Source organism: Acomys minous (genome assembly GCF_964271855.1).
Source record: "Acomys minous genome assembly, chromosome: 10".
In the NCBI taxonomy this organism is placed as follows: Eukaryota; Metazoa; Chordata; class Mammalia; order Rodentia; family Muridae; genus Acomys; species Acomys minous.
The window spans coordinates 64,680,821-64,704,073 of NC_140491.1; the positions used below are offsets into that span (position 1 = coordinate 64,680,821).

Sequence of the window (23,253 nt, forward strand, 5' to 3'; positions counted from 1 at the left end):
TTTTTGAACACTATGTGTGACAAACCTCTATGACTCTATACTTTCCTTGTCTTAAGTACTTGGTTGGTAAAACAATATGTAGTAATGAAATAATTAATATGTTTTTAATACCTCCACAAATTGTAACCAAATTAAAGCTAAGGATAAGGGCATAATAAAAGTGTTAGAAGTTTTGACTCCTACTGATAACTATTTGATTGTTACTGCAGCAAACTTCCCTCAGGAAAGTAAATTTAATGTAGAAGCTGTCTTATGAAAAATTGTCAGATGGACTATTAGTTGGCTGAGTAGAAACAACACTATAGTATCTGCAAAAAATGAAACAGAACTCCAGAAAGAAGCAGACTGTAGGCAAGGTAGAGTTTTATCTGTCTGAGAAGACAATGTTGTTTCATCTAAAAATAGCCAGAAGGCTGCGAGTTAGTGTCTTCTAGCCGTGACAGACATGCTGTACCCAAGAAATCCCAATGATGTGGTTGCCTAAACAAGACCTGCATAGCGACTACACCTGTTGGTGTGCACTGTGGATGAGGAAATTCACAGGCCTTATACTCCTAGATGAAGAACCGGTGAGAAATGAAGAATCCATCTTCCGTAGTGATGAGCTCCTCAATAGGTCCAGTTCCAGAGGGTCAGCTCTTAATGCACGTACACACAAGCAACACTAAACGGACGAAGTATTGTGTGTGTGCATGTGTGTGTGTGTGTGTGTATAACAATAATAGTTATAGAAGACATGGTCATGAGTTTGAGAGAGACTAGAAGGTACTAGGAGTAGCTACAGCGAGGAACAGGCTGTAGACATGATGGAAATACAATACTCGCGTATGGAATTCTCAAAACGATAAAGTTAAAATTTCAAAGAAGTCATAATTTCATCTGCCCAGGCCACCTTTCCTGACTCCGCCTTCAGTAAGTTGTACCCAAGTGTCCAGTGAACAGTGCCATGAGGCCCTAATAAAGTCACTCGCACCTTCCTCCTGTGTGTGGCCGGTCTGCAGGGATGTGGCAAGCTTGCTGGGGGGAGGGGTGAACAAGCATGGATGTTTCTGCCAGCCTCGCTGCTGTGAAATGGGAAGGATCCACACTAGGATCAAGGAGTGGAAGGATGCAACCTTTATTAACAGAGTCTCCACATATAAAAAGAAAATGGTCTCGGTAAGGGGTTTGGATCTCCTTGTGGTACAACAGGAAGCAGACGTCACTAACAAGTTGATCTCTCCCTTGGTTGGAGTTGCTGATTACTATGGGTTAGGTCCCAGTGTACGCCCATGCTTTGGAGTCTCCATCGAAATGCATGCTGATGTTTATCTCTACACTGGTCACAGTATCCAAGCTAAAGAATCAGCTTAGGCTCTCATCAGTGAGTGACTGTGGTGTACACGTACTATGAAATCCTATTATGCCATTAACAATAATATGTTACTTTAGGAAAAAAATGGCACTGGTGCTCGTCGTGTTTAACATTGCTTTACTGGAGTAAACCAACCTCATAATGACAGGTAATGCATAATTTCTCTCACCTGTGAAATCTAGCCAAAGGAAAAGAACAGGAAGGCAAGTAAGGGTTATTAGGGAGCAGAAAAGAGGGGGGGAAGAGATTACAAGGGGCTTTAGGAAGAATTATCATGATTAAAGCATATTATATGCACGTCTGTCATGTTGAAACCCACTACATTACAAAAGAGGAGCAATCTCACGCTGAGCTTTAATCCTCATTGTCAGTACTAGGGCCTTTGAGAAGTTGTTATGTCCTGAGGGCAGAGGGATGAGGTAATCTCGTTAAGGATTATCAAGTTCATGAGCTGATCTCAGTTGTGGATCCATTGTAAAAGCCGGTGAGGCTCTATCCTTGAATACCCCTCTCTCCCTGGGCAGTGCCCTAACCTGCCTTTTGGGTCTCTGAAGCATCTTCACTGGCAAGGAGGACCACAGCAGATGCAAGTGCCAGTCTCGGCTTTCCAGGCTTTTGGAGATGAGTCAGATAACTCTCTCTTCCTTATAAACCAGGAAACAAAAAAAGTGGATTGGGTAGTTTTAAAATATGTCCATAGATTCATGAATATTTCAGAGGGGCCTTGTCATAGGAGGAAGGGCAATATAAAAAAAAAGCGAGCATGAGCAAAGTGTACCAATAAACACCCATGAAAATGTCATATAGAAACCTATTATTCTGTACGCTAACCAAAATTAACAAAGAAAATTCTCATACACTCGTACAGGAAACGGTATTTCATTAACCATCCCTTGACAGTAGGCTAAACCTGGTGACTTGTTTCCAGTAAACATGTTCCTTGGAACATGGGATACAGAAGTGTGTCACTTCTGACTATGGCATAAGAGGGACTGCAGAGTGATCGTTGCTTGTTCCTGGATTATTCACCTTGGGGTGGTCAGCTGCCACATGACAAAGACACCCGAGTGACTCCACAGAGAGACCCACGCTGTGCAGAGATGATGGCCCAAGCGAATGTGTATTGTTGACACACGCACAGCCATGTCAAGGCTCAGACTGATGGGAATGGCAAGACCTCCTCCTGGCCTGCATATAGATGTTGATGGACCTTTAGCTAAAGACAGTATGCTCAGGAAGTATCAGGCACAGCCTCCTTATCTCTGTAGCCGGAGACTGCTGCCTTACAGAGGATCCTGCTGAGACTCACTAACTGGCCTCCCTCCTATACCTGCGTGTCACGACCAGTCTCCTTGTTGTGCTGTTGCCTGCTGGCTCATCTCCATCAGGGTGCATGGCCCACTCAATGCCACATCTTTTCTGTATGTGTGTCTGTCATTCCTTCATTCTTTGTTGCTGTGGTTAGGTCAGTCCTAAAGCTTTGTAAGACCATAGCACCACACAGTGCAGAGGTCTCATGCCATCACTCTGTGAGGACCAAGCAAGAGGCAGACCCTCTACCACAGTCGAGCCTTTCAGTGTCTGCAGCCCTAGCTGATACCCAGTCTGCAACCTTGTGAGAACCTGCTGAAGGAACTGCCTGATTCCAGATTCACAGGATTGCGGTGCGCAGCCTCGCCGATAAGGAGCACGCCACACTCAAGATTCTTCTGACAGCATTTATTGATCAGCTCTTTTTGATGGCAGATGCGAAGTCCCCCAAAACCCGCTGCTTATATGCTGTTTTGGGAGGCGTGCCGAGTCCTCATTGGCTCACTCAAAGTGCCTAATTAGCATGTAGTAAAACACGCTTTGCGCAAGCGCATTAGCGAATGGTTTCGCGCCACATGCAGGCGCACTCAAGGCCAGACAGCCGTGAAGAACCAGGAAGCAGGAAACCGGCGCCATCTTGTAATGGCGATTGCGGCTCCTAACACAGGATTGTGAGGAATAATAGACATTTCTTGCTTTAGGTTTGGGGCATATTTGTTACATATAATTAATCATTAGTACACCTTGTCATGATGACTTGAAATTCGTGTTTCTGCTTTTTGTTGTTTTATCTTCCACAATATTCATTGGTTTTTCTTTCTTTCTCAGCAAACATCTCAATTATTTATGGTCTTCGTATGTCTAGATCACGTCACATTTGGAAAGGGACAATGTCTCCCAGGTGACTCATCCCCACCTTTGTGAGAATGGCAGTGCCTTTGAAGGAACAGAAATAAAGCAGCCACACAGCGTATTCACATCATGAGCTTGCAAGCACAAACAGCTCAGGGTCCCCCGAATTTAGATACATGGTCTGTCTGACCTTTTCCACTTCATACTCTTATACTTGTGCGGTTACACCACTTTTTTTTTTAATCTGTTTTATGAATGTGGAGTCAAACTCAGAAAGATTCATTAACTTCCATGATATAAAACAATGTGAAGACTGAGCCATGAACACAAAGCTGTCACACCAAGCAGTGTCAGAGTAATCCTTTTACTGCTTATTATTTTTCTGGTCCCTATAGCACTGCAAATAAATGATAAATCATCACTTTGTTTATAAAACCCCACAAAGTAAGGCTCTCATTAGACCCCTACTTTCCCTATTAAAGAGAGTAAGGGCCACCAACATGGACGGTTTCCTCTTTCTTGAACAGGAGATGGCTGCTCCTCCCAGGATCATGACACTGACTTATCTCCCTGCCCATAGAGCCCTGCACCAATGCTAGTACGGCTCTCTCCTCCTCTTCTTCTAGGTCTCTGATTTACCGCTACATTCTCAATCTGCCTTCACCACTGTGTGCGTCTATTTTGTGTTCCTACGCTCCCCTCATCAGTCTTCGCCCCCCTTCCCCCGTGGTACCACCACTTAGCATATTGTATAATTTATCAAATGTGACAGTGTCTGCTGGATTCCCCGGCTTAATACTTCTGGATGCTAAACTCATGTTAGGGGAGGTCTTCTCTGTTAATTCTGGGGATAAATGAGACCTCGGATGGTCCCAGTACAGAATGTGTTTCTATACAGGTAACGCGCAGAATGAATTGCCCCCCTTTTCACAGTACAAAGGCTAAGGAGTTGTCTAACATTTTATGGTTATTATTTTATTTCCCAGAGAGATGTAGTGCTTATAGATATTTGTTTTGTTTTGTTGTTTCTTTTCTGATGTGGTAGTTAAGAACATGGGTTGGGGGAACTGGAGAGATGTCTTGGTGGTTAAGGGCACTTGCTCCTCTTGCAGAGGACCACGGTTTCTAGCACCTTCTAGAACCAGGCAGTTCATAAGTCTCTGTATTTCCAATTCCATGGAACCCAATGCTGAGTTCTGAAATCCATGGGCACCGCACTCATTTGATACACATATACGCATTCAGGAACACACACACACACAAATAAGTTCTTTTTGTTTGTTTGAGATAGAATAATTTGACTGTGCAGCTCTGGCTTGTCTGGATTCACCTGTGGAGTATGCTGGACTCAAAATCCCAGAGATCTGCCTGACTCTTGCCTCCCGAGTGCTGGGATTGAAGGCTCCCCCTCCCTCTCCCCCTCCCCAGTTTTTTTTTTTTGAAAGATCAGCCTACTACTTCTTGTTTTATGAATAAAGTTTTACTGTGAAACAGCCAAGTTTACTTGTTGAAATATTTTCTATGGCTGCATTTATATTATGAAAGCAAATATAAATATTTGTGACTAACTCTATGTAATCTGCAAAAAAATATTTCCTACTTGGCCATATATATTGTATAAGCTATGCTAGATCAAGCATAAATCTGTCATTCCCTAGAATATTGGTCAAGTAACTTAATTTTATTGTAGTGTTTTGAAAGAAAATGGCCCCATAGCCTCACAGAGAGTGGCACTATTAGGACATGTGGCCTTGCTGGAGAAAATGTGGCTTTGTGGGAGGAAGTGTGTCACCGGGGGGCAGGCTTTGAGGTCTCAGATGCTCAAGTCAGACCCAGTGTCACTCTCTCTTCCTGTTGCCTGCCAATCCATATGTAGAGTTCTCAGCTGTGTCTCCAGCACCATGTTTACCTGCCTCCTGCCATGACGACAACAGACCAAACCTCTGAACTGTAATCCAGCCCCGATTAAACTTTATAAAAGTTGCTGTGGTCATGGTGTCTCTTCATAGCCATAGAAACCATAACCAGGACACCTATGTATTTTAGGATTTTCATATACAAAGTGAGAAATAAAGATGATAACATTATTATTATTATTGAGTGAGCTCATCCATGTGTTTAGCTCCTGTCACATAGCAGGAACTTGAATAACAGCTGTACCACTATTGCCAAGAGCAGCAGCTTCCCCACCAGTAGCATCACCACCAGTGTTGTCTTCACTGTTTCCATCGTAGTCCTGGGAGATTTGTTCCATCTCTCTGGTACAACACATCATCCTGCCTAGCTTTTGTTTCTTGCTATAAAGAGGGTGGTGATTTCCTCCTCACCAAACCTGAAAAGTGCTGGGTCAGCACACAGTGTGAATTCTGGTCAACATTCCCCATTCTCTGCATTCCCCACCTCTTTTTCACTCATCCCAGTTATTAAAGAGCCCATAGCAGGGACCAAGCTTACCTTGACCTAAATCTGAGGCCCGATTTCAAAGACCAAATATTACCTTGCATGTGCTGGGCACTTTCTTCACCCAATTCACTCTGTTAAACGCTCCCCGCCCCCACCCCGGGATTTGCTATTGAGTTCTCAGGTTTCTGACAAGAAGGGTTAGCTTTTGCCAGGCTCGGTGTTAAAGGACAGCCATCTCTGTTGTCAGTCATAGAAGGCAAGGGCTTGTTTAATCCCATTTAGTTGAAAAGACTCGCCTGAAGTCACAGCATTAGTAGGATGTAGGCATGGTGTGGTGGAAGGTCAATTCCATGCCAACTAGCCTACACTTCTTAACGTAGAAAAACCTCTTAGGTTATCGATTTAAACAGAATGGGTACAGAGGACAAAAGGACCGAACTAGGAACCGGGGCACAACACTGACAGGAGTCTGCCTTCCCAAAGAACCAAGGGACTACTCGAATCAACAAAACAACACAGCCAATTCAGGGAAAGAAGGCTGTGCCCAGCATTGCAGAGTGCTGCTTTGTGGGTGGGGAGGCTCCTCCTGGGATGGCTTTGATGGATGAGGCGCTGACGAGATGTTGCTGAGGCACAGAACGTGGAGATGTGAGCCGAAGAGGGTATCTTGTTAGATGTGAGCCGAAGAGGGTATCTTGTTACCCGTGACCCCACTGAGCTGCAGCGTAAAAGCATACCGTGGAGCAATGGGGACGCGGATAAGGGAACAACTTTGGAGTACAGACTTGAGAAACACAGGGTGACCATGAGACAGAGGGAAGCTGGTGGGTGGTGTCCCCGTACTTCAGCTGGCACCCTCGTGGCTGAGTAGGGGACGGAGGTACGGACTGAGGGACGTGGTGGTGAGAGGAACTGCCTGTTCTACGGGCTGGGACTGGGCACGACATGTGGGTCACCCACTGGGTGGGTGAGGCTCCCGTCTCTTTATCACCCACAAGCAGTTTTTCCTGATTGAGTCACCAAGGGCCAGGGCCACCACAAAGCCCCCACCCGAGATCCAGGGGCGACCCTATGGAGCAGGTCTAGGCACTAATTTCCCTTGTAATAAATATCTCAGCAGTCTCCAGACGCTGAGGACCCTACCGTGGATTTTAAGGTTTGTCGATAGCTGGGAGTAAGCTCATATTAAGTAGAAACAATCTATAAGTGGAAAACAGAAGCTTTTGGGTCAGGAAAAGTGGCTCCGTTCACCCTGGCTAGGCTGGCTGTGCTGCTGGCTGGCTGGGACAGCGTGCCGAGCTGCCAGTCTTGTACTGAACAGAAGAGGGCGCAGTCACCCGGGATAAAGTAGATAGGCAGCGCTCAGCGCACATCCCAGCAGCCAACGTGATTGATTCACAGATCGTCTTCCCTCCTAATTTCCCACTTCTTTCTGCAAAAGATCTTAGCAGCTCACCCAGGCAGTGAGCACCATAGCCACAAATACTGAGCTTGGGCTCATGGGGGTATATGCCTGAGGATGCTGCCGCTTCCGTTGACTTCATTAGCCAAGCCTGGTACTAGGGGGAAAGTATGCGAAGCATCACATGAGCTCCTCCACGACTCACTTTTTAAAAATTAACCAAATTTTAATTACCATGCAAGGTGTTTGATATCATTATGACACTTTTGACCAATGCGGTTTAATAGATTCTTCTCTCTCTCTCTCTCCTTTGCCCACCCCACCTCTTGTCCTTTTTAAATAATCTTTCCTGAAATCTTTTCCTCTTTCATATCACGTCATCCTTTTGCTTTCCCTCAACTTTTCCTGAGAACCTATTTTTACCCCCGCTTGTTTTCCTTTCTAGTAACCACATATATATTATATAATACGCATATAATTATACAGGAATGTGCATGCATATATGTCTACTACCAGCAAGGGCCCATATATGATTGAGAATACGCAATTTTTGTCTTTCTGAGTTTGAATCAGCACACTTAACACCCTTTTGGGATCCTTCCACTTTCCTATAAATATTTTTCTTTACAGCTTAATAAAATTCCATTGTGTATATGGCCCGCATTTTTGATTATCTATCCATCTAGGTGGTCACCTAGGCTGGTAAGACTACATTCTCTCTCTCTCTCTCTCTCTCTCTCTCTCTCTCTCTCTCTCTCTCTCTCTCTCTCACACACACACACACACACACACACACACACACACACACATTTGTTCACTTGCTCTTTGCTTTTGGAAACTTATACAGGTCTCTGAGCATTTGACTTCTTCATCCGTTTCAAAAATAATACTTTTATAACTATGTACATTATGTTTATTCTGTTCCTCTGAAGAACCACAGCATTACGTTTGCAGGTGTCACTGTCAGAAACATACTCAGTACTGTCATATGTAACTCATCAAAAAAAATCATTGTAAATTGTAACAAAATATGCACAATGCCGGAGTTGCTGTTCTAACCATCTCACACGTACAATGGTATTAAAGTTTCGTTCATGTTGTTCTGCAGCCGTCAGCATTATCTACGTCCACAATGTTTTTCTCACAGGGTTGACACTCATTCAACAAACATCCGCAACTCCTCTTTTCTGTCCCCAGCTCCTTGACAATCTCCACTCTACTTTTCCTCTGTTCGTTTGGGTCCCTGGGTACCTCAGATAGGTAGACTGTCAGTTTGTCCTTTGGTAAGTGGGTTATTTCCTCATTGTCTCATTCCAAAGGTCCGTCCACGTTGAAACAAATACCACAGTGTCATTCCTTCGTAAGTCTGAGTGTCTCTCAATGCGTAGACCATGGTTTCTTCACTCTCCCCCTGGTTAACAAACATGGCTGAGTTGCTTCCTTTTGGCTGTTGTAAATAATCCTGCTATAACCATGAAGATTTTGGCTTTGAAAATCTGTGCTCCTGATTCTAATATATACCCAGAGATGAAATTACTAGATCCTGTGGTTGTTCTTGTTTTCTTTAAAATTTTAAAAGTTTCATTTTTCATAATATATTTTAATTAATGATTTGAGAATTTGATACACTGTATCTTGATCATGTTTAACACGCACTGTTTCCCCCGAATTCCGTCCAGCTCCACTGCCTCCTCCTCAGCCTCCCACTGCACTTCCACTTTTTGTTTTGAAAGAGATTATATTGAGCAGATATTCTGGTCCTTCTGGTTCTGATGATCTTTCTGTCTCTCTCTTCTGAGGTGCTCCCTGAGCCTTAAGTGTAGGGGTTATGCTGTAAACATGTCCATTGAGGTCAGGTCCCCGTGGTCAGTTGTTCTCTGCCTTTTGACCAGTTGTGGCTTTCTGCGATGGTTTCCATCTGGTACAAAAAGAAGTTTCTTTGATGAGGGGGTGAGGCACTTATCTGTGGATATAAGAATAGATATATGGAATGCAATCAGAAATTGTAGGGTTCATGGCCTCAACCAATTGCGGCTAGTTGGCTAGATTTCCAGTACCAGGTGTGAATTTCCTCCTATCGGGCAGGTCCAATTTGGTGGCTGTTGGTTACCCCAGGATGTAAGCACCGCTACTGCACCTTTTGGGATACTTTGCCATGTTGGTCATTGTGGTTGATGGGCGTTAGATGGGACTCTTGATTGCTTTTTCTCCCTTAGTGGCTTATACAACTCCTTCCAAGGGAGGAAGCTTCTAGGCTAGCTCTAGGTAAATTTCTCAAGGTCCCATGGCTGAAGTGTGTGGGATCTTTAGCAATAGGGTCTTAACCATCTCTCTCTCAAAGGCACCAAAAGCTATGACAAAAGCCCATGTTTTGGGAATCTCTTAGATTCCTCTGACCAACACCTGAAAAGAAAGTTTCCCATGCCTGGCATTGAGGCTTTTGTTAGCTAGTCTAGGTTTTGAGGGTAGTATTGTCAACCTAAGTAATATAACCTCAATTAAATCATATGTATAAATACACACACACACACATACAAACCTATATATTATATGTAATTTGTGTAACCATAAAATAATATGATCTCTTATGCGTTTTTCAAATATTCTTAGTATTGTTTATCCATCCTCCTCCCTCTGTGTTGCCCTCGCTCTCCTTGCCTAGGTCTGGGATGCTGGTGTCAAGTGGAGTGTTGTATAAACACCACTTTGGTCTAGTTGGTGAAAAGCACTGCTTAGATCTGTATCTCCAGCAGTCCTTACTATCTTTTTTACTTGTTCTGTTTACTATGGAGAAAGGAGTGATAATGTACATTCAAAACTGTTCTGTGTTTGGGAGGAGATTTGACACCTTCAGTACTGTAGAATGTTCCTCTCCATTCTTTGTTAACCTAGTTTTTCTTTTGTTTGGCATTTATGTGGTATCACAGCCACTTTGCTTTCATCTATGTCTTTATAGTTTAGATTTTTATTCAGGTTTTTCACATATATGCAGTTTTTTCTTTGACAGGGTCTTCCCTAGTTGGGTCTGGCCTGGAACAGATAGTAATCTCTCCCGGGCTAGCCTCAAAGCTATGGCAGCCCTCTGCCTCAACCTCCCAAACGGTGGTACAATGGGCACAAGCCACCATGCCTAACTAGCTCTTGCATTTTTATGCCATCTGGAAAACTCAGTCTTTGAATCATGTGTTTACAGCATCTACATTTGATTTGCATATTGATGTGGCTGGATTAATATCTACCATCGTGCTATTTTCTGTTTGCCCCATCTGTGCTTTCCTTACAAGCTTTTGCCTTCTCTTGTGTTAACATTGCTAACACAATGTGCCAATTTATTTTTTTTTAAGATTTATTTATTTATTATTATATATACAGTGTTCTGCCTGCATGTACACCCGCGGGCCAGAAGATCTCATTATAGATGGTTGTGAGCCACCATGTGGTTGCTGAGAATTGAACTCAGAATCTCTGGAAGAGCAGTCAGTGCTCTTAACCACTGAGCCATCTCTCCAGCCCACAATGTGCCAATTTATATCTTTTGTTGGTTACCTTTGGCCTCATGTGTCCTGAATTGTTGAGGCTAACTTCAAATTCTTTAATGTCATTTAAAATGTATTATAAGGATTTTGTATAATGATCTGGTTGCAATTTCTCCTGTCCCAAAGGTTGGAGATAAAAATATTCTAAATGATTCAGAAAGTATAATGTCTGGAAAGGTCGTAGTTCGGAAATCACCAGGTACATTATTTAGAAGGACTTATTTAAGTAATAGAAAACATTAGGCCTAGACCAATGCTTACAGGTCCGTCTTTCTAATCTTTTTTTTTCCAGTTGCTATTTTTCTTTTTTCCTTTTGATATATTTTATTAATTTATTCATATTACATCTCAATTGTTATCCCATCCCTTGTATCCTCCCATTCCTGCCTCCTTCCTATTTTCTGCTTACTCCCCTCCCCTATGACTGTTCCTGAGGGGGATTACCTCGCCCTGTATATGCTCATAGGGTATCAAGTCTCTTCTTGGTAGCCTGCTATCCTTCCTCTGAGTGTCACCAGGCCTCCCCATCCAGGGGACGTGGTCAAATATGGGGGCATCAGAATTTGTGTGAAAGTCAGACTCTACTTGCCATTCAACTGTGGAGAATGTCCTGTCCATTGGCTGGATCTGGGTAGGGGTTTGATGTTTATTGCATGTATTGTCCTTGGCTGGTGCCATAGTTTGAGCAAGACCCCTGGGCCCAGATCTACCCATAATAATGTTCTTCTTGTAGGTTTCTGGGACCATCTGGATCCTTCTATTTCCCCATTCTCCCATGCTTCTCTCACCTAGAGTCCCAATAGGATGTCCTCCCCTCTGTCCCACTTTCCTGGTAAGTGAAGACTTTCATGGGACATATCCCTTGGGCTAGTGTCCAGATATAAGTGAGTATACACCACTTGAGTCTTTCTGCTTCTGGGTTAACTCACTCATTGTGATAATTTCTAGTTCAATCCATTTGTCCACAGATTTCGGGAATTCCTTGTTTTTAATAGCTGAGTAGTATTCCATAGTGTAAATGTACCACAGTTTCTTTATCCATTCTTCTACTGAGGGACACTTAGGCTGTTTCCATGATCTGGCTATTATGAATAAGGCTGCTATGAACATGGTTGAGCAAATGTTCTTGTTGTGTGGTGGAGCATCTTCTGGGTATATTCCAAGGAATGGAATAGCTGGGTCTTGAAGAAGCCCTATTCCTAGTTTTCTGAGATAGTGCCAGATAGATTTCCAAAGTGGCTGTACTAATTTGCATTCCCACCAGCAATGAAAGAGTGTTCCTCTCTCTCCACAGCCTAGCCAGCATGTGGTGTCGTTTGAATTTCTGATCTTAGCCATTCTGATGGGTGTAAGATGGAATCTCAGAGTTGTTTTGATTTGCATTTCCCTGATGACTAAGGAGGTTGAGCATTTCTTTAAGTGTTTCTCAGCCATTTGCATTCCTCTGTTGAGAATTCTCTGTTTAGTTCTCAGCCCCATTTCTCAATTGGGTTATTTGGTTTGGTGGTGTTTAATTTCTTGAGTTCTTTATATATTTTGGATATTAGACCTTTGTCAGATGTAGGGTTGGTGAGGATCTTTTCCCAGTCTATAGGCTGTTGCTTTGTTCTGTTGACAGTGTCTCCTGCCTTACAGAAGCCTCATGAGGTCCCACTTATTAATTGTTGACCTTAAGGCCTGGGCTGTTTCACCTTTCAAATCTTAACAGCAAGCTCACAAGGATCAAATTCTTTCCAAATACCTTTATTGTAGCCCAGAATAAATTGTACCCCAGGTAATCATAGTGATAAAAATAAAATCCTGTACTTCTGGGAAAATAGTTGAATTTCAGACTCAGGCAAGAAATAAACAAGAGTAGCCTCCTTTATGTTAGACCATGACCCGTTATTTTTAAAATGGTGTAATAGTGAGGTTGTTTTCAAAGACATATAAGAGCTAAATGCAAACATCCGGTGGCTCAAACAGGAGCAATCTGGGAAGAGTTAGCCGCAGTCCAGTGTGGAGTGAGGCCAGGGAAACCCAGGGGAGGAGCAGAAGAAGCAAGGACAGCGCAGGTGTGGGTCCTGTGGGCGGCAGTGAACATGATGAGTGGTGAGCGTTCTGAGTACCCTACAGCGAAGATCAACGCTCAGAGTGAATACATCACACAGTACCCAAGAGCAGAAACACGTGTCTTCACACTTGGCTGCACAGTGTGACTGGCTGGGGGACTTTGCCTTCTCTTGGCCTTGTTTTCTTATCTGAAAAATAGCCAGAGGCAGGCAGGTTGCTGTCTCTGTGAGTTCAGGGCCAGGGTCTACAAAGTGAGTCCAGGACAGCCAAGGCTACACAGGCAAACCTTGTCTCAGGGGAAAAAAAAAGAGCTTCTTAGGAAGCAGAGCTCTTACAATTTTCAGAAACAGAAGAAGCTCTCAGGAGCCATGCATACTAAATACGCAAGATCTCAGAGAGCAGGACTGGGGTTTGCCACAGATCAGATGTAAACAAGGCTTTGGTGTCCGGCTGCTCACTGAGTCAAGACAGCCACACCCCTACTGCGAGGCAGTTCAGAACTCATGCTCTCCTCGTGACTCAACTTCTAGCCTGTGCATTTCCTCACTATTGTTTTTTCATGTTTGCTCTGCTCTCGTTGCCCTGGGAGCCCAGACCAGTCACACCTGTACTGCCTCTCTCCCTCCCCTCCAGAGTCTCACAGGCCCTCCTTGCCACCCCAAAGTTTCTTGCTGAAGTGGGCACACCCAGGGTATTAAAAGTCCTGGAGTCCCAGACTGGCTCTCAGTGCCTGGAGATACAGCTGCAGTCATCACTTCGATCCCAGAGACAAGAACCTCTTTGGACAAAGGTAATTTCTGCTGTGCATACTCTCGGGAGGGGAACCTGCCTCTGCTTTCTGTCCAGCCGTGGGTGCTTCTGTGGCCTTGACACAAGGTACAAGATACTGGGAACTGAGAGTTGCTCATAACCACAGTGCTGCTTGCTATTTGTTTATTCCTTATTGTTTGTAAGACCTGAAGGGCACGGCTACAGGGAGGTGAGCAACTGGCTCTCATTATAATAGACTGTGGGCTTAGTATACGTGGGGCTATTAACATCTCTAGGGAGACAAACTCCTGATGCGGCCATGCACGGCCACACACTGAATCCTTGGCCCTGTCTCTCTGGATGAAGAGTAAAGGAATTACAGAAGTCAGAGGGGCAGGCGTGCTGCAAGAGGCTCAGGGATTACAAGCAGGAAAAGTGGTTCTTCATTAGCTGTGGGGAGAGCTGGAACAGAGACGGACACGGACACCTTGCGTTGCTCTAAGCCTGGTGATTCAGTGCACAAGAAGTGCCCTGGGGTGACAGATCCTCCTCACCATCCAGATGTGATGGTGGATGGCATTTCAAAGCGCTCATAGCCTGGAGACCTCGGTCTACACCAGTTGCTGACGGGATGGGAGCTTCCACTCAGGGCTTGCTGGCCTTGAAATATGTTCTTTCTAGGTACACTTTAAAATATTAATCCGGGTGTTAGAAAGATGGCTCAGTGCTTAAGAGCACTTGCTGCTCCTGCAGAGGACCGGAGCTCCACTCCTAGCACCTACACTGGGCAGTGTACATCCATCTGGGTGTCCAGTTCCAGAGGACCAGACTTTTTCTTCTGACCTTCACAGGCCCCAGGCACACATGGCCGACATACAGACAGGCAAGCATAATACTCACCTGTATAAATACAGTAGACATCATTAAAACATTAAAGTGAATATAAAGTGAGAACTTGCGGAAGTTCTCACTAAGGAGTATTCTTCAGATTCCAGGAGCATCTAAGAGAAGAATGTTGTTTTCTCTCTCTCTCTTTTTTTCTCAGAGTCAGACAAGGATGGCTTCTTCTTCACAATCTCATGCACATTGTCCTCCTAAAGAAAACTCTGAAGCCAAGGATACTGCCCGAGAGAGTAAGTGTGAATCACAAACCAGTTTGGATCATCTCTGTCCAACCTCATCAAGGACAATAGGGTTGAAGGGGGCACGCTTCATTTCTTAGCCACAAATCTGCTTGCTCTGGCTGAAATATTCAGAAACCCATATATTATTTCTTGAGGTACTTAGCTCTTGTCTTATTAGTTGTATTTAGGATTGCTTGTTCATCTTGACTAAGATGGTAAAGAAACAATTAAACAGCACACTGAGGACGGAGTTAAATAGTTTTGGTTGCTGTTGCAGTGTAGAGACTTTATAAATCAGGGGGGAAAAAACTCCATGAGATCCGGTAAGTGGCGAATATCTCTTGCAATGTATTCAGTTATTTTCTGTGTTTTGATCCAAGCCCAGACCTGCCCTATTTTCCTTTCCTTTGTTATTACAGCCGTGGTTTCTCAAAAACAATGTCTATCACAGAAATTCAGAATTTATTGTTATTAGAACGAACCCCAAACCTTAAAGCTAATTATACCCATACCCGTGTCTTGTGCTTTTCTGTTATCTGGCAGGACAGATCTATCCCAGGACCTTCAGAGTTCACGACGCCCAACAGATGGTGTGGGTCCTGAATGGGAATTCTTTAACAGCAGTTCCTGCTAGCAACAACGTCAAGCCTGGTAAGTGACAGGCGAAGGTACTGTTCCTGTTGAAGAGCCACTGTGAGTGGACAGGAGCCCGTACATGCCTTGTGCTGCTCCTTCCCTGGTCACCAGTCTGACTGATGTCCAGAAGAAAGGCGAGAAGAAAAAGGACATTCCCCCTTTCCAATGGGAAGCCTGTACATAGAAATGACAGTGCAAGGAGCCAGCAATTCACCAAAGGGCCTTCAGATAGGATGGGTTCGTGTTCCCGCAGTCACTGTTTCTTTTTAGGATGGTGCTCCTTTAAATTACTACTGGTACCTAACCATATCCATAGATTTAAACTGTCTCATCTTTCCACTGTCAAACTTGCACACTCTTCCCTCTCAGCATCTTCTCTTCCAATAATGGTAAAACACTCCTTCTTCCCATCAAAAGGAAATACACGCCCCGCCCCGCCCAGCCTTGGCTCATTTCTTTAAGACTTCTGTATTTTATTTATTTCCTTTTTTACCCTTGTCCACCACAGGTGGGCCTCTTATATTATATTCCTTCTCTTAATACTAAAGCTGCCTCTCGACTCACGCACTCTGTTCCTATGACCATTTGTTTTGGTCAGCTTTTCAAGAGTGTGACAGACTATCCTCACTACCACCACAAATAATTGTAAAACCCTGAAACGTAGATTTGGGCTTATTATAATTTCAGAGTTTTCGGAGCTTTCTTCCGGCTTCCTTGTTTTCTAAGGTCTCTGTCAAGACAGACCCACGCTATGGTGGAAAGAGCTCCTCATCTTGTGGTCAACAGGAAGTAGAGGGAGGCTTCAACCTTCTTGCTTTAAAGATACATTCCCCAGTGACCAATTAGGCCTTGTGTTCAATAACTCATTCAACTATGAACACATTAATAGATTAACCCATTGATGAAGTTAGAGCTCTTATGATCTGGTCACATCTCAACAGTGTCACTATTGGGGTTCCAGTCTTCAGTAATGAGGCTTTGAGGGGATCAGTTCAGATTCACAGCATAACAATATTCTGTTTTATTGGGCCTACCACAGACAAGTTTCAATGGAAAGTTGTCTATACACTATGTCTCCTTTAATTCTTGGACACATTTATGTCGTAATAGGTTGTCTCAAAAGTGTAATTTATATGTGTTTATCCAGTATTCTGTTCACATATGTGCCACACAAAACTTCTTATTTGGAAGCATACACAAGAAACTGTTCATATTTGCTACTCTTCCTCTTGGAACGAATTTGCCACTGTCCCCTCCTGCTTTGGTATATACACCCGCAGAGGCTTCGAGTATATAGTTAGCTGGTGTTATTTCCTTTCCCTGTTACGTTCTCTCTCCAAAGCCCCTCCACTATCCTGTTTCCACGGCTTTATATGATTGTTCTATCTTGCAGATCACTACCTGGGTTTAAATTCCACTTCTGCAGAGAAGCCTTTAGTAATTTTTCTAAGTTGGCCTCACTCCTTTAAAAAAAATATTTATTTACTTATTTATTTATTATGTACACAGTACTTTGTCTGCAGGTACACTAGACTCATTTTAGATGGTTGTGAGCCACCATGTGGTTGCTGGGAATTGAACTCAGGACCTTTGAAAGAGCAAGGCAGTGCTCTTAACCTCTGATCCATCTCTCCAGGCCCAGTCAGCCTCACTATTACTGTTCTTGGAGCTTTAGGTGATTTCTCTCTTTACATCACTTCTCGTTTGCTCAATAGTTGATAAATTTTATAGGAAGTGACAGTCCCCGTCTTGCCCTAAGCCAAATCTCTAATGTCCACATGGTGCTTTGTCTTAGGTGGGTTGTTGATAAGTAGTTGTTGAATGGATTTGTTTCCTGTCCTCTGACAAGAAATAGAATCAGAGGGCCCAAACTCTTGGGAATCTCATCCTAAATTATTAGATATTAAATCCAACCAGGAATAACAAGAAAAGCCACACAAGGAGAACTTAAATAACATAGAGGTATATTCCTCCATATACAAAACCAGTGGTCTGGCCCAGGCTGGCTGCTACGTCAGTTCCGTGATGCCACCGAGGTCAATGAGTCTACATTTCTGCTTCACCAACCTTAATTTTACCTAAGCTATCACTTAAGAGTTTGATGTAGGTGACAAGATGACATGGGAGGTGATGGATAAACTATTTCCAGGTGAGTCTAGCCTCTTAAGGAATAATTTTAGAAACCCTACAGCATATTTTCAGTCATATTTCATGGATCTCACATAAACGCATGGCTGTATGATTGTATTTTGCTGCAAAGATAATTACACTTCTCTGTGTAGCATTCACTGTCCTGGATTTACTTTGTAGACCAGGCTAGCCTAGAACTCACAGAGGTCCATCTGCCTCTACCTCCCTGAGTGCTGGGATCAAAGATGTGTGCCACCACACCCAGCTGTTAATAAAATATTTTATTTTATTTTATTTATGGGAAACAATGTGCCCAGGTGACAGCTGGAGTTCTTGTATCAAAAAGGGAAAGGTCTCAGGAAAGCAAGGAAGAAGCGCTGTTACCTGGCTGCCATGAGGAGCTGGGATGGAGAGAGATTCTTACCACCCCTGATTGGAGGGAAAGCCGAGTGTGAGGTGAAAAGACTGATTTCTCTGTGCTTGGAGTCTGACATTATCCTTATTTTCCTCATGTTTCCAGTCATTCTGAGCTTGATAGCATGTAGAGACACGGAATTACAAGATGTGGAAAAAGGCAATCTAGTTTTCCTGGGAATCAAGAGCAAAAATCTGTGTCTCTTCTGCGAGGAAATCGATGGCAAGCCCACTTTGCAGCTTAAGGTGAGTGAGCGCCGCTGGCGAGAGAAAGAGAGCTGACAGACTTCTACCCAAGGTAAACTCACCAGGTTACAGACTAAACATGACAGCCAGCCTTGAAGCTCATATCCAGAGTAAGGAAGGAACCTCACCTGTCTGGTCCCCAAATATGCAACAATACCTCTGAGTAGATCCAGCATTTATCTCTTTGACCCCATGGCATAGGTCCTGTGAAAACTAGAGCATCAAAGCCATGGAAATGTTTCTGAAAAGTGAAGGAGCAGCAGCTTCTTCATCTTTAGTCTGGAGTGACTTCCTCCTAGACAACCTTAGAAATACTAATATGCCACACTCAGGCCAAGGATTGCTAGTCTGAAGTTTCCATAGCACACGTTCATGTCTGTGTGCTCAAAAGATTTATAAATGGAAACTGTTACGCATAAATCCACTCACAGGTTGGGAACTCAGGCTGGCTGGCATTTCCCGTAGGTGGGTGCATACAAGGATGCACATCCACCCCTACCTCCTTCTGTTCTAGGGGACGCAATGCCTCAAAGAATCAGTAACCTCATTACATAACCCATCATGGCATCCTGGGAGAAAGCCAGGTTACTGGAAACTAGCGGGTGCCTGTTCTGATAGCTCGCCATTCTTTTTTTCATCTGCCTGTATCCCTAAGGCCTGTTCCCTCCTGTTGGGAGTAGCGGTTACTCTCATGGCGTCCATGGGATCCTGGAGCCCCCTCTTCCGAGTTACTCTTCATTGACAAGCCTCTTTCTTACCCCTAGGATGTAGACATCATGGATGTGTACAATAAGAGCAAAGCGCCGAAAGCCTTTCTCTTCTACCACGGCACAGAGGGCTCCACGTCCGTCTTTCAGTCAGTCTCCTATCCTGGCTGGTTCATAGCCACCTCTCCCACAGCAAGACAGACAGTCACTCTCACCCAGAAGAGGGGTGAAGTGAACAACACTAACTTCTACTTAGAGCCTGAGAATTAAACCCAGCGTGGCCCATATGTGGACAATTCCAGGACAAAGATGCAAATGGTTGGAGGATCTTCTACTTGAAAACACAGCAAGACATCTTCAAAGACCACCATGCCACTTCATCTCCAGACACCCATTTCTGAAGTGTCACCCATTTGGACATCATTCCAACATGAAGCCCAGGCATCTTGTATTCTTGTACCCTCTTCTGACCTTGGTCCACCATCCACTCAGCTGTCCAGTCCAGTCCAGCCACAGTCTTCTTACGTGCAGCCCCCTCTGCCCCCTTCCTCTTCTCACAGCAGCCCACGGTGCAGAGATGCGGATTCCAGCCAATGCCAGATTCTTCCTTCTTAACTTTATGTATGTTTACTGAAAGTATGGTAAATAACTAAAAGTTATCAAGAATGAGGCAACATAAAAGAACATTTCCTATATCTTGGTAATCACAATAGACCAAGAAGATCATCGGTTAATAATCTGACACACAGTAAATACTTGTATCATGGTAACTGTTAGCCAGAGTGTATATAAAACGAATCCACATCTAGAACACTCATATCAATTTGAATTTCAAAGTAATTATACTGTTTTTATTTTACTTTACAAAGTGACTGGACATGGAAGGATCAGCTCTGATATTTTCTTGTGTTTTCTGGAGTTTTAGGAGTGTTTGTGGAGATACTTTTAAATTTCTTGAGAGTGCAATGGTTTGAATAAAAAATGGCCCTTAATAGCCAGGTGTGGTGGCACATGCTTGTGATCTCATCACCCTGGGAGGCAGAGGCAGGTGGATCTCTGTGAGTTTGAGGTCAGCCTGGTCTACAAAGTGAGGCCAGGATAGCCAAGGTTACACAGAGAAACCATGTCTCGAACAAACAAATAGAATAGCCCTTATAGACTCATGTTTTAATGCTTAGTTACCAGGGAGTGGAACTGTTTGAAAGGATTACAAGGCTTAGGAGGTGTGGCCTTGCTGAAGTAGGCATGGTCTCATTGGAGCAGGCATGGAAGTGTGTCACTGGTATGTCACTGGGAGTGAGCTCTGAGGTTTCAAAAGCCCGAGCCAGTCCCAGAGTCTTTTTTTCTGCCTATGGATCAGGATGCAAAACCCTCAGCCACTTCTCCAGCATCACGGCTGCCTGTGTGCCACCATCCTCCCAGCCATGATGATTGGTAATGGATTGCCTCCTGAAACTGTAAGCGAGCCCCCCAATTAAATGCTTTATCTTGTAGGAGTTGCTGTGGTCATGGTGTCTCTTCACTGTTGGCTCAGTTTATTAACAATTAAACTTTATTATACAACCCAACTAGCATATACAAGAAGGAAAAAAAGGTTAAAGGGACAGAAGATTAAAACCTCCTGGAATCCGTTCGGCAGGACGGGTCCTTAGGTGTCTCAGTCCCACGAGCTGGTCCGGTCCTTTCCTCTCTCTCCGCGCCTTCTCCTTCTCTCCTTCTACCTCTTGTTTTTCTCTCCCCCACCTTCCCAGTCATATGCAAAGGGCGGTCCCTTCTCCCTTCGAGGGTCAATTAGGAAAACAATAGCCACGGTGGGGTTCCTAAGTAGGCTTCCTGAATTCCAAGCCCAGGAAGGCTCCAAACAGTCTCTCACAAGGTATTCATGGTGTGCCCCAAGGGTAAAGCCCGCCAAGACTGCTTCCACCTGCGACAAAGCTTAATCTTTCCCACACCTCACCCTTCTCTCTAAAAAATTAAGAACTATATACACATATATACATATATACATATATACATACTCATCAGGAATCAAGAACATAACAAAGTCCTTTTATACTTGTTAACCTAAGGGAAAGTATACCACTATCCTACCAAAGAGAGTCCTTTTCTTTCATGAGAAATTGTAATTATTAATCTACTAAAGCTTCTAGTAACACTGTGGCTATCTAGTCTTCAATCCCACCAGAGACCCAAGAAGGAAAATCTATCTAATAAAGGAAGTGCTGGCAGGCAACTTCCAAGTTGCAGAGTACAGAGAGAGCAGACTGCCTGGATAGTCACCGAATTCTCTCCTTCATTGGGGCAATCAGTCTTCAGCCTTTCGGCCCAAAACATCCAACGAACTGCTTTTTGAAGCAGGAAATCCGACGGTCTGGTCCATCTATTCTCTTTAAACCTGGACAGTCATCTTTCCAGCATCATTGTTGATCTTTGTAGACAGTCAGCCTGTCATCAGCCATAGAGATAAGAGCAGTAGCAGAGCAGTTTTTTCGTCTAGTGACCATTCTGTCGCCAGCGTCTCTTGAAGCCCCCATCTTCAATGATGTAAATGGAGAGGCGGCCAGGAGCGGATGTCTCTCTCTGTCAGGAAAGCCCTCATCATTAAATGCCATATTCTGTGGATCTCTGAAGAGTTTGAAGAGCAAATCTATCTATTCTTACAGTTATCAATCTATTCCTTTGAAGACATAGACAATCTATTAAACAAACCTGTTCTATAACAAAGTGAGTATCTAATAGGATTTTTATGTAACTAAATACCAACTTTTATCCCCGATGATTCCAAACAGTTTTTTATAAGACATTAGTGGTACATGAATAATACATCAAATAAACATTGAACAAAAAGAACGTAAATTTCTAACATACAATATACAATATTTTGTCAACATATAACATACAATACATAAGGCAAAAATGAATGGAATATACAATTTAAGTTCATATCAATGTGAAGCAAAAGTTGAAGTCTTAAATTTTCGTCAATCAAAAGTCTTAAATTTCCATCAATCTACAATACCAATGTAGAATTTTTTAAGTTAGTAGATTTAATAATCTACCTTTTATTCTACAATCCTGTATCCTCCCTTCCTTCCCCCCTTTTCAGCCTTTCTATCTGTCCAGTCAAATCTGCAATCTTTTCCAAAAGGATAGAACTTACTGACCCTTCCGGCTTTTTTATCAGTTTTGATGTCAACTACAAAGATCATGTCATTTGTGCTGGTACAAAAAAAGTCGATGACGATGCACTGTTGGTCTTTTGGGATGCAAGGATCGCATCCCAGGATTTGTCTACTCAAGCCCCACGTTGGGCGCCAGATGTTGGCTCAGTTTATTAACAATTAAACTTTATTATACAACCCAACTAGCATATACAAGAAGGAAAAAAAGGTTAAAGGGACAGAAGATTAAAACCTCCTGGAATCCGTTCGGCAGGACGGGTCCTTAGGTGTCTCAGTCCCACGAGCAAGGCTCCAAACAGTCTCTCACAAGGTATTCATGGTGTGCCCCAAGGGTAAAGCCCGCCAAGACTGCTTCCACCTGCGACAAAGCTTAATCTTTCCCACACTTCACAGCAACAGAACAGTGACCGAGAGAGAGGGTTACTTTAGCTAAAAACTGCAGGAATTGCAATCGTCTGAGATCCTGAATATAAACATAAGCAAGATAAGTTCACTTCCTTCAGACCTCACCTATGTGAAACAGTACATACAATGCTGCAAACCCACTGCTGAGTTAAAAGTTCTTGGCCCAGTGAAGTATATTCCAAAACATGTCCTGAAATGATCTCTTGTAACGTCAACCACCATTTGTTCCATTTGAAGTATTCCTTGAATTCTACCTTACATCTCACAGCTTACTTCTGAGTCCTGTCATTTTCATGTGACGAGCTTCAAGAAGGTATTATATGACAGCTTGCTATCTCAGTCACATCGCTTAGCTCTTCCTGTTCCCTAGGACATCTGGGGAAGGATGGTTGCAGGCCCTGCTTGGTTCTCACCCATGCACAAATGTGTGTGTGTGTGTGTGTGTGTGTGTGTGTGTGTGAGAGAGAGAGAGAGAGAGAGAGAGAGAGAGAGAGAGAGAGAGAGAGAGAGAGAGAAAGAGAGAGAGAGAACGAGACAGACAGATAGACAGACAGACAGACACACACAGAGAGGGAGAGAGAGAGAGAGAGAGAGAGAGAGAGAGAGAGAGAGAGAGAGAGAGAGAGAGAGAGGGAGAGGGCTGTTCTATGGCTAACGTTTGACCAGTGTACATGGGAGTGGGTCAGGGAGAATTACTCTTTTCCACCCATCCCAATACTGTTCTGAGATGTGCTCTTTGCTGTTCCTCA

At 43.7% G+C, this 23,253-nt stretch overlaps 1 protein-coding gene across 1 annotated transcript; it reads left to right on the forward strand.

The window, feature by feature from the left end:
• Nucleotides 1-13,450: 13,450 nt before the first annotated feature.
• On the forward strand, nt 13,451-20,410 carry IL36B (interleukin 36 beta). Its single transcript, XM_084799144.1, has 5 exons — nt 13,451-13,700; nt 14,706-14,793; nt 15,328-15,435; nt 18,071-18,210; nt 18,975-20,410. The coding sequence occupies exons 1-5, from the start codon at nt 13,470-13,472 to the stop codon at nt 19,185-19,187; spliced, it is 780 nt and encodes a 259-aa protein (XP_084655270.1). The 5' UTR covers nt 13,451-13,469; the 3' UTR covers nt 19,188-20,410.
• The last annotated feature ends 2,843 nt before the right edge of the window (nt 20,411-23,253 follow it).

Excerpts from the sequence above, each read along its gene's own strand:
- IL36B (XM_084799144.1), top strand. The coding sequence starts at position 13,470 with ATGTTTGCTCTGCTCTCGTTGCCCTGGGAGCCCAGACCAGTCACACCT. Across the intron at positions 13,701-14,705 it reads AAGAACCTCTTTGGACAAAG|AGTCAGACAAGGATGGCTTC; the intron begins GTAATTTCTGCT and ends TTTTTTTCTCAG. Across the intron at positions 14,794-15,327 it reads CAAGGATACTGCCCGAGAGA|GACAGATCTATCCCAGGACC; the intron begins GTAAGTGTGAAT and ends GTTATCTGGCAG.